We start from the raw sequence: 18,071 nt of genomic DNA on the forward strand, positions 1-18,071 counted from the left end.
GAGAAAAGCAGTTTAAGCCAGTCTTCTATTTGTCAGTTAAGAACTTGACAGTGAGCACAAACCTGTGTAGGTGTTCAGGCTGTAGCTTAGAAATGGCAAACAATGGTGTTGTAAGAAGCACCTTCCTGCTGCTTGCATCCTCCTGGGCTGCTGCAGGTGCCTGTTTGATTTGAAGCCTCTGTCACTGCTTGGCCACCTACTCCACACATAAGGGGCTATGCAGCAGTGATTCTGCTTTGTTAGTGATGCCTTTGGATGTCTCTCATGTGCTGACTTCGTCCTGCTAGTTGGCATCCAAAGGGAATAACTGCCATCTGCAAAACTCCAGACAGGACTACAGAATGCAGGAAATAAAGCTAATGTACAAACACAGTATATTCTGCTGACACTGTTCTGTCTGCATGTTCTTTTCACCAGTGCTCCTCAGGTAGCCTTGGCTTTTTCTTCTTCGTGCGCTGAAAACTTTGTGGGCTTCTTGACTGCCAGGTCTCAAAATGAGTAACTGGATTCTGCCTTGAATACTGAATCTTATGCATGTACCGATTTTATGCTGTGTACCGATTTCTAGACTTAAAATGCTTCTAACCTTGGCCAAATTAGTTGGTGCATGTGGGGAGAAGACAGTATTTTTCCATAGCGAATCTTGTGCCCACAGTGATCCATGAAATACGTTGTCTTGGGGTGTCAGTGTCTTGAGGATTCTGGGCAATGTTTGAAATTCTGGCCCCTGGTATTCCATGACTGTGTGGAGAATCTTTGCTTAGTGCATTTTCCTTTTGTGGTTCTAGTATTCATGGCGTGAGGAAGAGCTTAGAAAATGTAAATTCTGAGGATTTGGCAATTGAAGCCTGGAAGGTCAATTGCAACTCCTCAAATTTGTTTCTGAAAAATTGTATTTTCATGGGATATGGCTTATGATTTGTGAATGCTTAGAATTGTCAGTAGTTGGGAGTATTTTATATCTAACAGTCATTCTCAATATGCCTTTTGGTGCTACTCTGTGTTTAAACCTCCTTTTCTGCTTTAAACCTTTCTGTCAGGTGGCTGACTGAGAGCTGCATTTAACAAAACTCAGCAGTTTCACTGCTTTTAATAAATGAGCAGCAGTTTTAGACATTTCTCATTCTAAAGGGAAGAGAGAATGATTGAGAGGGAACAAGGAAAAGCCTGAAGCTGTAGAACTTGGTGTTTTCTTCTCTCTGCCTTAATGCCATGGCTATTGAAAACTGGGTGTCTTAAGCTGGGGGCAAAAATGTGGGAAATGGTAAGTACCAGCAAGCTTAGCCTGTTAATTGCGGTCCACTTACCTGACAGATAAGAGCTTTTAAAATGTTACCTTTAGATTGCTGGTGTCAAATGAGAAATACCTTGTAAAGCTGTAAAAAAAGGAGCAGTATAACACTTCTTTTACTTTTTTAAACCTATCTTTTAAATCTGTTTGCAGGGACCAGCAACCTGTGTAGCATTTTCAAGAACTGGAGACTTATTTGCCTCTGGAGGTTCTGATGAACAGGTATCTGCCTAGTTTAATTTGATAGTTTTGTGTCTTATGGTTACTGTTTCCTTGGCATCTTCACAGAATCTTACTGCTTTCAAAGAGAAAACAAATACTAAAAACAGTGAGAGATATTAAACAGACTTTTTTTACTGAGAAAGCACTTCAGCTGGATTATCTGGGAATGTGTCTGTACAACAGAAGAAATATTACCATATACACAGCCCTTGTAATAATGCATTTCTGAGGCATCTGCTGCTGGGAATAAGTTAAGACAGGTGTACAGATGGTTGTGTTGAGATACCTTGAATATCATGGGCTGTGCTGATGGATCGTCCCCTGATCTACCATTGGCTGATTCTGAGACACAAGGCATACAGGGCAGGGATGCTTCCCCTGAATATCCTTTCAGGCTCCATTGGTTTACAGTGCTCTGTATTTCATATTCCTCAGTGCTCTCCTCCTGCAGATCTGTCCTCAGTCTTGTTTGAGGTGCCATGGCTAAACCTCCTCCAGTGGCCAAGGCCAGATGGTTTTGAGCCTGGACATGAATACAGGCTGCAGGTCTCTGTATGAGTGGGAGCCTGGTGCAAAGCTGTGCTAACACTGCAGTTGCAGAACTTTCTGTGTCAGAGCTGGACTTTTCTCTGCTGACCTCAATGTGTGCACTAAGATTGGGAACCTGGGAGTCTCGTACTACTGGTAAATGGCTTTTGTGGATGAAGCACTTAGGGCAGAATGGTGAATATCTTCCTTCTGGTTCCAAGTTACAATTCAGATTAACTCCTTTTTAAAAGCTGCTGGGTTTTGTTTTCTCTTGTTAGTGGGGGAAGGCAAAAATGTATCCTCTGTGTCTGGACCATGCTGAAATGACTTCCTGGGTTCTCTATGCAATGTTTGTTTTCAGTTGTATACTACTGAGGAGGAAATGAGTTCTAGGGTTGTAGCTCATGATGTGAGCTTCTGCATTTTTAACTGTATTTTATAGATTTGCCTAGATATGTGGTATAGCTTGTCATCTTGTCTCTTAAAACCACTTTGTATTTAAAGGTTTAAACAGGTGCTTTTGAAGAGATGCATCCTGGTTGTTGTCTTATAAAGTTATATTGGGGTCACTATATTAAGGTTTGCTCTTGAAATGCTTATCTAACACAAGAAATAAATATGCCTTTTTTGCTCTGTTTCTCTCTTCTTTAAAAGCCCTGATGTAGCTGCAGTTATATAGCAATACATTGTTACTTATTTTCAAGAGAAAACTTTGAACATTTTATTTGCCTTCGGTATCTAGGCATGGCCAAGAAGCTGACTTTAAATTTATTTCATTTTCAGCTTAAAAGGATACATGAGCCTACATTTCTCCTTCAAAAGGCTTTTGTTTTATCTGTTCCCTCTTTGTTTTTCTTATGGTTGGGATTTTTTAAACAAAGTAATGGTTATTCCAAGTATCACCTGATATTGTTTAACTGAAATACCAAATTGCAGTGCCTCTTCCAAAAGGTGCTTTGTGAAGGTACATTTATGCACATGGTCATATTCTGACCTCTTTGGCAGCCATTTCCATCCTAGGTCCAGGTTGCACATTTCTGCATTGTGTGTATTAGGAACAGTGGCTGTTGGCTTCCCTGTTCGCTCCCAGGAAGGAATTGCCTCTTTCCTTTTAGGTTTGTATCTGAAGATGCAGGCAGTGCATACTCTTGTGCATGGAGAAATAACTTTAACATACAGTGCATGTATGCATAATATTAAAAACAATACTAGTCTTAAATTGCCAGTTGTGCATATACCAAAACTTTTTCAGTGGACTGGACCTTGCTGAACACTAGATTTCTGGATGCAAGAGAAATAACAATAGTTTATATTTTTGTGGGGTAATTTAAACATGTACCCTGTCTAAAAAAAAAGTTTGCTGAACTGCAACCAGGCCCGTTGTCTGAGCCTGCTGGAATCAGGTGGTGTCACTTGCGCTCTGTGCTGTGAATACATGTGGCTTTTAACCTAGTGTGAGTTGCCCTGCTGAAGGATATGGACAAACTTCAACCCAAAGTAGTGACCTGAGTAAGTATGCACTGTTCTGCCATCAGTCTTTGCTGAACTGTGCTGCATTGCTCTTAATCCCCATGTCAGACGAAGTGGCAATGCCAGTCTTGGTAACAGCCCCCTTGCTAGCTGGGAGGAGACAATCTATACAGTAAAAGAGCATAGTGGTTTGTTTCTTTTCCTGTTACACACTGGAATGGCCTCATTGTTTAACTATGCAGCTACAAAAGAAAAATTGTTTTTATTGTGGAAAAGCAGGGATGAAAATTTGTAAGTAAAGAATAAACACTGATGTTTCTGATAACCAAGATGAGCTGTCTGGGTTCATAGATGTATCAAACTCCGAAACAGTTGTTTGATTTTTTTTGTTTTTTTGTTAGACTTCTAGAACTGCTGCTAAGGATTTTACTCCATAGATTTGCTCTAGATATGTTGGCTTATATGTTAGAGGCCTCTTATTTTCTGAAATAAATACTGCATTATGGAGAGGAGAAGCCTATAAGTGATATTTCAGTTTGGTATTAAGCTGACAAACTACCTCAAGATTTATAACACTAGTCTCAAAGGACTAACTCTCCGTTTTCTATGAATGATGATAAACCAGTGACTAGTTATTTGGGGAGTGACTGATAACTTCTATAATGCTAAGCATGGTATCTTGATATCTGTGTGGCTTTAGTGATATATTCTGCGTGTTGCTTTGAAGTTCTCCTGGTAGTTCTAGTTTCATGATGTTCCAAACCCAAAGAATGCTGGAAGACCAGGGTCACTTACCCATTGAGAACTCAGTTATGCTGTGTCTGTATTTAGTAGTATATTTACAAATAACATCCTTAATTTAATTGATGGCAAAGCTTTAACTAAGCTTTGGTGTGCATCTGCTGACTCTTCTTTGATGTGTTGACAAAATAGACCTTTAAGCAAATTTAGATGGAAAATTTTAATAGAAATAACTTAGTCACTTTCCTTTCTTCTGCAGGTGATGGTGTGGAAGACTAACTTTGATGCAGCAGATTATGGTGATGTACTGAAAACACAGAAGTCTAGCACTGGTGTGGAGGAGACACATCACACTCTGGTAGGTCAGCACACAGAACGGTGTAGAGTTTCTTTTCAGTACACTTTCCACAGCTTGAAACCATGTGAATCTTTCAGGCAGTTGCACTATAAAGCCATCTTTTCTTGGTATTTGAGTTGTAGGTTGTCTGTTTTTAACTGATCTTGTGTTGTTTGTTTTGTTTAGCTGTATGTACTTCAGGTGTCCTAAAGGTGGTGAAATGTGCAGTCTGCAAGGGTAGTGTGTGGTCTGTTTATCTCAAACGAAGGGTATCCTGGTGAGAGACATAACATGCACAGCAGAACAGAAGCTTACAGGTGATGGGGAAGCCTTTCTCTTGCCACTTCAGTTCCCCGTATAAATGAAATTATGCAGCTTAGTTTTCAGCTCCTGGTAGGACTCTGAGGGACGTGCTCATGTGAGCGGATGTACAGGTACTCAAAAGCAGGTAATCCCTTGGTAAGGGAATTTGGGAGATATGGGTAAAGGTGCAGAGTTGTCCTCTGTCACTCTTGCCAGTAAGTCTTTCTCCTCTTTTGAAATTCAAGGACACAACTGTTTTAAATATCTTTAGCTCCTTTGAAGTTAAATGGTACTCAGTTGCAGAGCTACCAAATTTGGAAGCTGATATCTAAGCAGACTTTACAAAGCGAAGATTGGAAAAAACAGTGCTTCAGCAGGAAGGACTTATAAACAAGTGAGCAACCTGTGACTCTTCAAATGCGTCTTCTTGGTTAGGACAGGCATTTAGGCTTATTTCTACACTACTGGGTTTAAAATTTTGTCTGAGCATTGAACTAATTTCTTCAATGGCAATTTTTCCAAAGTAGTTCTGTTGATTGGAGCCTAATTAAAAAATACGTGATCTGATCATAAAATTGTCTGAAGCCTATAACTGAGTGTCCAAAGCCGATTCCACCTCTCCTTTGCTGGTTCTGTTTGGTAACCTCAGGTGCCCTGTGTGCTCAGCCTGTGGTCTCTGTGCTGACTGCAGCAGTTCATTCTGTCAGCCAGTCGTTCCTTGTGTAAATAAATTTCTCCTGAGTTACTCACAGGCCAGATGTGCTTTATTTTGACCTTTTGGCTTCCAAATTGGTAACTACCTCTAATTTTGGCATCTGCTAATACTTATGAATACTTTTGTACTCTTTTTTTTTTTTTTTTACTTGCTGTGAAGTCCCCTCCTGGGAAGCAGTTTCACTGCACAGAGCTGCAACTCTTCACAATTGGATGTGAATGCGTTGTCATTTGTACCTCCTCCATGCCTGCTATTTATTTATTTTCTAAAGGCAGGAATCCTGTATTCAACAGCAGGGGATCGAGCTTTAAGCCTTCTGGATAAATGTGGTCTGCAAAATTATTCTGTTTCCCTGATCTACTTGGCACCTTGTTTTTCTGAGGATGTGTTCCCACTCCAGGAAGCTTTAGTCTTCCTCTTGCAACAGGTCGGTAGATTATTTATGAAGAACAACAGTGTGAGTGCTCAAGGTGTTTCCACTGCGCTCTACTCTGTGTGGCAGTCTGGACAGGAGTCTTGCTACAACTCGTCGCAGGATGCTCAGGAGCTTTTCCTTCACAAGTGGTGCCGTTGCAGATGGCTACTCGTAGCTGCCCAACCTTTGCTCTCCTTTCACTGAAGGAAGCCTGCTCATTTAAGCCTATTGCAACATGTGACATAGGTTCAACAGGAACAGAGGAAAAGACTTCTCCTTTCCTCTCCCTCCTTTTGGTGTGGACAAAGTTGTGTCTCTACCTTGGCCTGCACCTCTGCTTGTAAACCTTGTGAGACCCAGCAGGATGTCGTTTGTTTTCATTGCTCATATCCTTTTAGCAAGAGCAACTAGAATTTCTTTTTGTGCAAAAAGTGTGCTCCTGTGGTGTCTTCCACTTATCTGCCTGGAAACCAGAGATTTAGAGTGGGGATGAGTTCTAACCCCCAAAAAAGTACCAAGCACTTAGTTGACTGATGGAGCTGTCATGATGAGTAAGACTGGCTGGTTGAGAGCTTTTGCTTGATCCCTTCCTGCATCATTCAGCATCCTCAGTCTCTGGTATAATAATTGTTGTGGTAGTATGGTTGATAAGGAACTATGGCTAATGTGGACCAGAAAGAGCACACATTTATAAATACATGTTCATGTTAACAAAAAAAGATAGAAACTTGATCTTGGGTTGTTTACAGGCCTATCTGAACTCCTTCACCCTGGCACAGATAACCTGGTTCCAGCCCAGAACATAGGGCAGGAAGGCATCAGTGTTGCATCAGCTGTTTTGTGAGTTGCCTCCGAGGGGGTAACCCCTTGGTTTCATCATTGAACAGCTGGATCCAGCTGAGCTCTGGAGTCCAGCTCTAATTCACTGGAGCATAAAGTCTAGCAACAGTACCAGGTTTATTTGTATCAGGAAACCTGAGTTTCTCTGAGCAGAACTGGATGACTCTGTCAGTTGACTGTGAGCTTTGTGGAGCCTCACTGCAGATCTCACTGATTTTCTGCATTGTAATTTGTCTGTGAGGTTGCATCACAGCAAAATAAGTGGCTTTTTCTCACCGCACTAAGCGAGCATCTACCTTGCAAACAGCAGAGCTTCTGTCTGGAAGATACTCCAGCAAACCTCTGTTAATGGCTAGCCCTCTAATGCTGTGTTTTGGCTTTTGTTGTTGTGTGAAACTAATTTCTTTCACAAACCTCATGTATTTTGCCCCATGTGGTTGCTCTTTCCCCTGAAACCTCTGGGTTTGTTTTTCTCTTGATCTGGTCAATGTAGGGGGAGAAGGGTGTGTGTGAGAAAGGAGATCTTATGTCGTCTTCGATTTGTGCATTAGCATCTCTTACACATAGTTGCAGGCCGTTTAACTGAGTTTTCCTGTTTTGTCTTGGTGAGGAACTTCAGAGAGAGGAGAAGGAAAGGAATGGGCACCCCCAGCTTGGCTTTCCAGGAGGCTCTGAATGACTGTGACAACCTACAACAGCTCTGCCCGTTAGTGAGTGGGAGTAGCCGCTGCTACAGATGTTTTCTCTTGTATTCTGCTATGGCAAGATGTTTGTTTTTTTTTTTTTTTTTTTCCAGAAATAAGAGGATTTGCTTTTAATTTGTCATCTTACAGCTAATAGATTTGTTCTTGAAGGCTCTGGAACAATAAGGCAAGTCCTGACAAGTCAGTATTGGTCAGAATAAGAATGGCCTTTTAAGGTCAGCATTTCAAGCTAATTAATATAAATTCACCCACTTAGGTTACTGCTGGATGTGGCTTGTTTAAGTGCTTGAGTCATAATTCAAAGAGAAGAGACAGAGGCAAGATTTATTTTTTCCAAGCTGCTATTCTGTGTCAGCTTTAAGATGAATGAAGGTGGCTCAAGCTTAAAGTTTCTAAGATCTCAAACTTTTCTGCCAAAATCCAAACTTCAAGCAATAGTAATAACAAATGGGCATAGTATAATTTGTGTGTATCTGCATATGTTTATGTATGTGTGTATACATATAACATGCAGTATTGATATCAGTAACATACATAGGCGTGCATATGATATCTATCTTACATAGCGTATATGTATTTCATTAGAAAGAGGCAAATGTTTCTGATTAAGAAAATGAGCTGGAAGCTGTTGTTCACACTCTGGGAGTTCACTCTGTGTGTTTTGCTTCTTGCTGTGGAGACGGTTGCTTTTAACATAAAAGAACCTGTAGCTTGATAACCCAAGGCTGAGGATAAACACTTTGTTTCAGTGTTTGGGAGCTTTTCCCAAGAGCAAGAAAACAGTAGCTCAGTTCTTGGTGAAACTTCTTACCAATGGTTCTTACCAATTGTTGTTCCTATAGGGGCTTGCTTCCACACAAAACTCTTCTTTTGAGATTTTTGGTAATGATATTCTTCTGGAGCAGCAGTGGGATAGCCAACTGAGCATTGTCTGTGCAACAAAGCTTAATTATTCCATCCGAAGTTCTGGAAGACTTCTTCATATCTCTTAATGAAATGCTAGGACTGATGAGAGGGGAGAAGTGGTTAAGGGAGGTAGAATGCATAAGACAAGCAGCAAAAGACAATATCTAAAATGTTGAAGGTTACCCTTAGCTTTTCCTTCTCTGTATTTCTTCTTGGGGTTAACACAGACTTAATATTTATTGGCCAGTGGTAGAACATGGCCAAGTTTTAATGTGTTAACTTTGTATTTTTAGTAGCACCAATAGGGAGAAAGGTTCTTTTAAAGTCATTTATGGCCTCTTGCATATCTAATCCAATGTACATTTTGATGTGAAGCAAAATGTAGACAAAAATAAAATGAATGTTCTTTTCACCTCACCTTTTTCTTCCCTCCTTCCCAAATTCCTATAGAATCATTGCATTATCAAAACTTGAACCCTGAAATCAGAGGTGAAGATGAATGGTCTTATGATTTGTTTCACAAAACTTACTTAACTTGTATGCTAATTCTAGTTGTTACCCTATGCTGCTCTGGACAGTAGATGTGGAGTAATGCAAGTCTTGAAGATTGTGTTTGCTCCAGAAATGTCAGTGCTGCCTGGAAGAGGGGATGGTTTTCCAGTGTAGAGAAATGTGCTTGGAGAGCTGTGTTCAGTCAATGTTATTTTATATGTAGCAAGGAGAAATGAGGTTAATTCTCAGTTTTTAATGAATCGTCCAACCTAGCATGGCATGTACTCTATCGGACCTTCCTGGGGAACCTACCTGGAAGCCAATGTGCTTCCACTGGAGGTCACTGTTGCTCTCTGGGAGCATATTTAAAATATCACTTCACCTGTGGAGAAAATGTCTCCTCGAAATAGAAGTTTTTAATGGTATTTCTCTCGTTTGGATTAGTAGAATTGGGATCTGAATAAACAGTGTATTCCACTTTGGGGAGTTTTCTGCTCTTCTGTTTCTAGGGGAATTTTTTCAGCTAAGATAGTGAATTTAATTGGCGCTTAGTGAATTTTAGTACACTGGATATCCATATTGAAGTGAATACGTTGGAAGTATGTGTTGCTTAAGGGGAATACCATCTTTCTAGATACTTGAAAATTAATTCTTGTTACAGTCATAGTCCTAAAAAAAAAAGGAGGAACATTGTGGAAATTGATTTAAAGGAACTTAAGGGTGGAGCTGAACCTATGTCCCTGGCACCACTCAGTTCCTCTCTTCCCATGGAGAGAGGTGAAGAGGAGGGAAAAGAAATAGTTCCTTTGGATTGAACTGTAAGAATCCTACTTTTTATTAGTAGGTGTACAATTCAGATAGATGGTAATCCTGTCACTTTATACTCCAAATACCACAATTTAGAAAGCAAAATGGCTTTTTTTCAGTTGTCCCTTGCAGTTTTACTACAAGTGTACATGGGTTGTGTAGTTAATACTTGCCCCCCAGACCTGATCAGCACTATAATATCTGACCAGAATGCAGTTTAGCCAGAACAATTCTCATAAGAGGCTCAGTCAGAGACCTCTGGAATGAGGGCTGATTAATTCTCCCCTTCCCCCAAGTAGTTGTGCAGTGCTGTCTTTAAGTGGTTGCTATAAATAAATCACTTCTGTTTTTCCCTTTGTTGCTGAGAGCTGTATTGTATTCTGAAACTGCTCATCTATTCTTCCTTTAATGTTCAGCTGCTTCTTGCTCTACTCCCAGTGCTTAATACGCAGATGTTGTAATAAGATATTTAATGGCAAATACACTTGTTGGGTTGTGCTGAGTAAATTGCACACTTGCACTCTGACTAAAATAAATTAAACTTCTGCAGCAGTGTCATTGTTCCTGATGCCTGACCCCAGGATTCAGCTGGTGCTTTACCTTGCGGGTGAGTGGATAAGCACAGGTGTCTCTCTAATTGTGATGCTCATCAATACTGAGACTGCAGTAAAGCTGATGCACATTTCAGGGCTCTTTCTAGATTTTTTGCAAAGGTTTTTTAAATCTGTTAAAATTTAAATCCCTAGTGGATGGCTCACCACATGATATGGATTGCTACTAGGAGAAGGGTGGCTGTAGTCTCGTCTGTGAGGGTTTTCTTGTTCATTCTTATGGACAGTTACAGGAGCTGATTTAATCCTCTTTTACTGAAAAATGGTTTCAGTCTGCACGCAATTCAGTTCTTCCTTGCTTGGGTGCACATTTCCTTTCAAATGTCCTGACCAATGAGGTAGTGGTAAGTACAAGTTGTGGTTGGCTATTAAGGGACAGTTTCCAAACATTTCCGTCTTTCTTTAACATGTAAAGGGCAAAGCTTCCCCTGAAGGACCCCTCCAGTGCTGCTTCCCACCGTCAAATTTGGAAGCTGCACTAAGGATCCTGTAGAGGTGCCCTCACTGCCTTTATAACACAGCTGCAAGCGGTGTTGCTGCTGTATGTGGACTATGACAGAAGTCCAGGTGGCTGCTTGTGGCAGGCAACCTGTCCCTCTGTCGAGGGTTTAGATTGCGGGGTGACAATAAAACCCTGGCGGATGTATTGTTAACCTCCTCTTCCCCCCCACTTCCCCTTTTTGTCCCTCCGTCTCCCCCCTTCCCACCAAGGAGAGGCGATCGGGAGGGAAGAAAGGACAGAGAGAAGAGAGTTGGAAAGATTGAAGATGTTTTACTAATGCTACTAATAAGAATAGAGAAAATAATACAAAATAAACAAAACCAATCTTGAAAGTCTCAGCAACTGCAGAGCCAGCACCCAAAGTCCTGGATTGGACTCTGTAGCCAACCGGAGCTGGATTCAGTCTGTCACTAGGCCTCAGTTCGTGGGACGACTGGCAAGGTCCTCTCCTAATGTCAGCCATAAGCAAAAGGGAAAAGGAAAAAGGGACGAGATCCTTGTCATCTCCCACTTTTATATGAAGTATTCATGTGAATGGAATGTTATACACACTTGGTCAGTTTCTTGGTCACCTGTTTCTCATTGCCCCTCTTGCGAGATGTCCATCCGTGCTTATCAATAAGTTAGCATTCCATTGCTATGTTTACCAAAACGTGTATCTGGTTCTCCAGGAAAATGCAGCTAATATGAAGGCTTTAGCTGACAGGCAAATTCACTAAAAGAGAAACTTGTTTCTTAACAAAACCAGGACACCCTCTGAGCATTGCAGTCTCTTTCCAGTTTTTTTTTAAAGAAGAAAAGTATGTGTGAGCTCATAAAAATGTTTGGTGGCTTTCTAAAGTTTATGTCAAACAAAATTCTGGGTGTCCATTTGGATTTAGGATACTTGTAAAATGCCCGAACGTCTGCCCTGTGAAGTCCCAGCTGTGTTTTCTTTGCAGGCAAAGCTTTCCTTGACTGCAAGAAATGGAGACTTTGGCATGAAAAACCTGAAGTGATCTTTAAAAAACCCTGTTTTTCACCTTGGTGCCATGGTATCACTGTTCTCTTCTGTTCACGAGGCTTCAGTGAGCTGGTAGCAGAGGGACATGCTTTGGGTAGTGTCTATACAAATATACCTACCTGGGCTTCTCAGCTTCTTCAGAAAGAAGCGAGTTGAAATTATTCCAGTGAATGTGACCCAGAGGGATGCAAACGCTCAGCTTTAGCCTGTGAAGAGCAAAGTGCTGTACCTTTGAGATGCAACAGTGTGCACATCCACCTTGGCCCAGGTGGCCATCAGCTGATCCTTTGCTGTTGTCCTGCTGCCCTGCACACCATGAGCTGCACTCGCAGCTCACAGTGACTCCCTGGGTGTCAGCTGGGAGTTTGTGATGTTTTCAGTGAGCTTCATCTTGTGCTGGACATGCCTGTGTTGGGCACATCCTGGCTCAACCCATCTTGAACACTGTATACAGGACCCCTCTGAGATGCGTCCTTGGATGGGTCCCAGTCTTCAGATTACAGTTCAATGCCATCAGAGCGGGTGGGATGAGTAAGAAACTAGAGCAAAGTGACTGCAGTTTCTCTGCCTGACTGTGGGCAGCGATTCAAAGTGCTGTCTGTAGGTGTGGGTGCTGGAGATGTGGTTTTGGCACTTGCCGTGGCAGGGTGGGCTACATAGGATGTACTTGTTCTAGAACTGAATATTCAAAGACCTAGGCCAGTGGGGAGCCTCCCTTTTGGAAGTCATTCTTCGTGACACGTTGACATAGCTTTTATTTGCTGGCTCAATGTGTCTAATTTAAAGGAACTAGCTCGAAACTTCATGGATGGAGGTGCTAGCTGCAGGTTATCTGCTTAATGATGATGGGCTGTAAGCAACCTTTGGAGCAGCTGTGGTGGCTGAAATGGGGCAGTATGCCATATGGTCATGCTTCTGTGTTTAAATGTAGATATACTTCTGTTCTTGGGAGTACTGCGACCATTCAGAGTGCCTTCAGGAGCCCACAGAAGCTTTGTGGAGGTGGCTTGCTCGGCTTTTCAGAGATGGCTCATAGTATGTGAGCTAATCAGCAGAATGTAGCATTGGTGACAAACAGCTGCTGCTGCCTTTGGCTGCAACTTGATGTGACAAGGGACCACCTAACCCCTAAGTATCAGGTTTGGAACATCTGTGCAGTGTTGCCCTCACAAATATGCTACTCTTAAACTTCATGGACTGTAGCAAGGAGAATATCAACTCTGAGTTCAACCCAGCAGCTTCTTATGAAAAGCTGTCTGACATATGCTATAGAGGGAGAAAATATGTTGGTACAGTCATTTTTCTGCTCCTGTGAGTCAGCTTGTTCTAATAGGTTTTGAAGTGGATAGCTCATCATCATTTGGGGTTTTTGAGTGCAGGTTGTACACAGTGTTTGTTCACTCAAATTTCTGCTGTGCCATGATTGACTGGCCTAAAGTTACATCACCCAAATAGTATACTGTCTTGAAATAACAACAAAACATGCTTTTTAATGCTAATTATGCATTGAAAAGCAGTGGTGGTTTGTCTGAGTTTTTTGTTGTTGTGTGTTGGTTTGGCTTTTTTTTTTTTACTTTTAAATTTAAACAACAAATAGCAGCTTTGTAAGGCTGGCTCTATCTCATCTCTGCAAGAACATGTTTTAGTTGATTAAATCAATGCATCAATGAGCAACATGCAGCTCTTGGGCTACCTGCAGCACAGGAGTAGTTTGCGTGTGGCTCAAATGCTGAGGCCGTGTGATGTGACCAGAGCGTGGGCCGTGTTGGCCTGGGACCTGTTGATAATCCTAATTATCCAGGCAAGTGGGAGGAAGCGAATTAGCGCAGGCTAGTGTGGCTGGTGCCACCTGGTACCCAGCTGCATCCCAAGCTGGTGGTGTGGCACGGCAATCCCTGTGGTGCAGTTGTCATATGTATCCTTTCAACTTTTCCCTTTTTTTTTCTTGCTCCTTATGCAAAACTACTCTTGTGGTGCTTGGCTGGATGGAGACAGTTTGGTTGGCAGGACTGGAAGGATAATCAACCCTTGCCAGCAGTTAGTGGACAGCAAAAAGCCATTCTCCTGTCAAAGCCCGCTGTTGCTGTGGCCTCTTTTTATTCTTTGCACCTCCCACCCTGTCAGTCTCCAGTTTCCCTGTGTAGTCACATTTCTCTTCTTTGCACGTCTTGTTACTTATTTTGCCCAACTGTTGGGCTGAACCTCAGCCTTGGGAGCCTTTCTGTGGCCTAAACCAGTGAATCCCAGCAGCAGAGGTTTTTTAAAATATATATTTATTTTCCAAATATATCTACTTTTTGTGTGTATACACACGTGTGTGTACATGTATTTTCATAATGTACTGAACAGTTTTGAGTTTAAAGTTCTGTGAGCATGTCTAAGGTCTTGTTGCACATCTGCATACACCTGGCATCAAATATAGAGATGAGCAGGTAAATCAATACAGCGTTGGTGAGAAATGCATTCGTACTGGTGCCTATGAGAGAAGAGCTGGAAGCAACTCTTCATTTCTTGCTTAGAAAAAGTACATGCAGGAGAACTTGTACCATTTTTCAGTCTGACAGGATTCCTTGCTGCTTTGTTGATTCACAAACTTCAGTCACTTATGTGAGTAATAAGTAATGGGATGGAGCTGCACCAGGCGTTGGGCCATGAAGAATTACGTTTTGAGTGCTGTGATCTTTCCTCTAGATTCAAATCTTGTCTGTTAGTGTTAACTGAATAACTTAAGTTTGTAATTGCTTAATCAGTTGGGTACATTGTTTAGTTAGATAAACTTCTCTGAACTACTTCTACTGGTGGTAACAGATAAATAATGCAAATAGTGTTTGTTCTTGAAGAAAGATCCCGTTTTGAAAGAGAAGGAAAGAAGAATGAGTTATTTAGTAAAGAACTATTTGTGCTTTTAAAACTTAATTTATTCTGAATGAAATATTCAAGCTTGCATAACTGAAACAGCTGAAATTGAAACTTCAAAGTAAACTTGTTCTTAGCCTCATTGAGGAGGGAAAACCAGTTCCAAGATATAAACAAAATTAAAATGACTAAATCAAAACTGTCTGTTTTAATGCATATTGGAACATCTTACTTTTGCTGAACTTAACTACAGTGCTGCATCCTTGCCTTCTTACAAATACCAGGCATGGAGAGAGGCTTTTACTGCTCTGTTGGAGTGAAATGATTGGACTCCTCTCAGGGTAGCTTGCTTAATTCTTATAACATGGATGTTTCATAGTACTTCCATGTGGCTTCAGTGAGTCTGGGTTTACCTGTACAGTCTATGTGTACCACATGAGCATGCCAAAGCTCTTTGCATGTGCAAAACTTGAACCTTGCAGGATTGCTTCAAGGTTGTTATCTAAGATTTGCCTTTCCTGATGAAAGTTTAAAAACAAAAAACACACACACACAAAACAAAGGAAAAAATAACAAAAACTCCACCTGGTAAAGACAGACAAATCTGCAGCAGCTTTTCCTTTCCCAGTGGTGGCAAAAACTAACAGTTCCTGGGCGATTTTCCCCATTTTTAATAGCTTAGACTGTCCTGACATGAACTGTTCTTTACTGTTCACCCTCCATGAAACAACAGTCCTTTTCCAGTTATTTGCATTGCAGTAGCAGATTACCTCTTTATTTTTCCAGCAGTCAGAAATGGATTGTGGTGTTAATCTAAAGAAAACAAAAACTCAGGATTCTGGCAGGAACCATGTGCAGCAAGAGGAGGAGACCAGCCTCGTGAATACCTTGGAACATATTATGGGACAGCTGGATGTTCTGACTCAGGTATGGTTTGCTCTTTAATTTTGCAATGAGAAAGGAGCCTCTGACTAGAAGAACTCAGAATATTTTGCAATAACTTCATAGAATAAAAGTGTGGCTAGTTCAAAACCTCTGCTTTTTAGTAGTTTTTTTGATAAATCTGTCTTCATCTCCTTGTCAGCTTATCTCTGTCAATTACCTCACATCGACTTGGAGCTCGGGCCCTGCTCTACTCCTTTAGGCTGCAGTGTAGGGCACTGCTTGAACCAGCTCTGGTACCCTGTGCTCTTAGCCAAGGTTTATCTAAGGTGATCCCTAAAGGAGTCCTTGGCAGTAGGACTCTGTTGTGGTGAGTAATCTCTGTCTCTCTTCCCTCCTCCGTTGCACTGTGGTCTCCAGGTAAACTCTGCTCAGATCCTGCTCCTTTCCCCCACCCAACGTTCACCTACACAGTCCCATTTCTGCAGTATTCTCCTCCCATCAACAAGTCTGGGCCCTTCTGTGCCTCATCTCTGAAATATGCTTTTCACCCACAGCTCCAGACAACTAATCCCTTGCTAAAGCATTAGCATACGGCTCTTTCTCAAAGTCACTAAGCAATGCTTGAGCAGTACCAGCCGTTCATGGTGATCATCGCAGTGTGTTTACTTAGTAAGAACTGGGGGATAGAGCTGTTTTTTCTTGAAATAGCTTCTCATTGCTCCTGTGAAGAAATACTGTTTCTGGTCATTGTCTGAGACTGGATTTCATTGCGTATTTTTGAGGTGTGTGAGAAGCCAGGAAGAAAGCATGGGGTAGTAAACACTGGTGATCTACTGTATATGAAACCATGGTCGTAGGATGGAAAATCTGTGTGGGATGGTTTTTCTGTGAGCTTGAATGTTCTTTCTGAGGAAAAGTAAACAGGTCTTGAACACACTGATTGCTAGTCTGAGTAGGGTCTCTGTGCTTGTCAAAAAGTGTAAGGTGATGGGTTGGAGGGCCCATCAGGGGATTGAAGTAGGGCTGATTTAGGGATTAAAAACATTCCAGGACTACAAACAGTCTAAAATAGTGTGGGGTGAAAACCAGAAGGTATTTAAGTTCCTTTGGCAGAAACACAAGAAAGCACTTTTCCTGTGATCTCTGAAGTGCTGAACACCAGAGGAAAGTGGGAATCTTCCATGACATTGGGTCCTCTTGCCCAGTGTATACACAAAATATTTTATTATTGTTTTTATGTCTCCCTAGCAAGTTTGGAATGTGATCATTATCTTTCATTACGTAAATCAGATCCACGCTTCTGTTGATGGATGTGTAATGGCTCCTTTCCAACTTCATAGGTGTTTAGAGCAGGCAAATATTACAGTAAACAGTATGTGTGGGATTTAAACTAGATATAAGCAGTGCGAACATATCTCTCAAAGATATTGTGTAACCACAGAAAATTCCAAATGTTGTTTTAAACCTAGCAGAAAGAGAAATGGAGATCAGTGGGGGAGGAATAAGTTAAGTGGGTTATAGGATAAAATTGGAAATAGGCTGAAATTATAGTAAAAAAAAAAAAGCTGCCTTGAGTAGCTCTGCATTCAACAGCCTTTTACCTTTTTTGTAGCTTTCTTTTTTGTCATCCTTGAAGTACTTAATTTCCCATTGGTCCCTAATCTTTGTATGTTGTATTTTGTATTAGCACTATTTTAATGCATTTGTAAAAGTATATGTTCCTGATGCACTGTTGAAATGGCTTCATAATTCTTCATTTTCGTGCCAAGGTTTTGATATTTAGCAACGAAACCAACCACCACCAAACCAACTTAAGCAAATGAGCCTGGAAGAAGCCGTCATTCCTGGAGCAAGGGAGGAGGTTCCTCAGAGAGAAGGGATGCAGGCAGGTGGCACGGCAAAGCCATCCAAGGGAACTCTGGAGGGCATCTGCTGGCAAACCTAAACTTTGGGTGTTTTCTTTATCCCAATTTGAGCAGCTGAAGGAACCGAGGCCACTTAGCCTGGAGAAAAGGAGACTGAGGGGAGACCTTATTGCTGTCTACAGCTACCTGAAAGGAGGTTGTAGCGTGGGGGGTGTTGGTCTCTTCTTCCAAGTGACAAAAAACAGGACAAGAGGAAATGGCCTCAAGTTGCACCAGGGGAGGTTTAGATTGGATATGAGGAAAAATTTCTTCCCAGAAGGGATTGTCAGGCAATGGAACAGCTGCCTATGGCAGGGCTGGAATCACCAGCCCTGGTGGGGTTCAACAGACAAGCAGGTGAGGCTCTCAGGGACAGGGGTTAGTGCCAGGGTTGGGTTAACGGTTGGACTCTGATCTTGACAGCCTCTTACAACTAAAATGTTTCTATGATTCCATAAATATCACATGACAGGTGTCAGTAGTTTTCCCCTCTTGATGAAGAGCTTAGGATGCTCCTTTGCTGTTACAAGTCATTGGTT

At 41.6% G+C, this 18,071-nt stretch overlaps 1 protein-coding gene across 6 annotated transcripts in view; it reads left to right on the forward strand.

The window, feature by feature from the left end:
- POC1A (POC1 centriolar protein A) overlaps nucleotides 1–18,071 on the forward strand; it is a 68,524-nt gene that overhangs the window by 23,096 nt on the left and 27,357 nt on the right. For 2 of the 6 annotated variants that reach the window (XM_071813078.1, XM_065845581.2), the window contains exons 8-10: nucleotides 1,445–1,513; nucleotides 4,512–4,610; nucleotides 15,530–15,670. In XM_071813078.1, the coding sequence (XP_071669179.1) occupies nucleotides 1,445–1,513; nucleotides 4,512–4,610; nucleotides 15,530–15,670 (309 nt within the window). The remainder of the gene's footprint in view (nucleotides 1–1,444; nucleotides 1,514–4,511; nucleotides 4,611–15,529; nucleotides 15,671–18,071) is intronic. The other 4 variants (XM_071813080.1, XM_065845583.2, XM_065845582.2 and 1 more) reach the window with 3 other exon arrangements.

This window comes from Patagioenas fasciata, chromosome 10 (assembly GCF_037038585.1).
Source record: "Patagioenas fasciata isolate bPatFas1 chromosome 10, bPatFas1.hap1, whole genome shotgun sequence".
NCBI lineage: Eukaryota > Metazoa > Chordata > Aves > Columbiformes > Columbidae > Patagioenas > Patagioenas fasciata.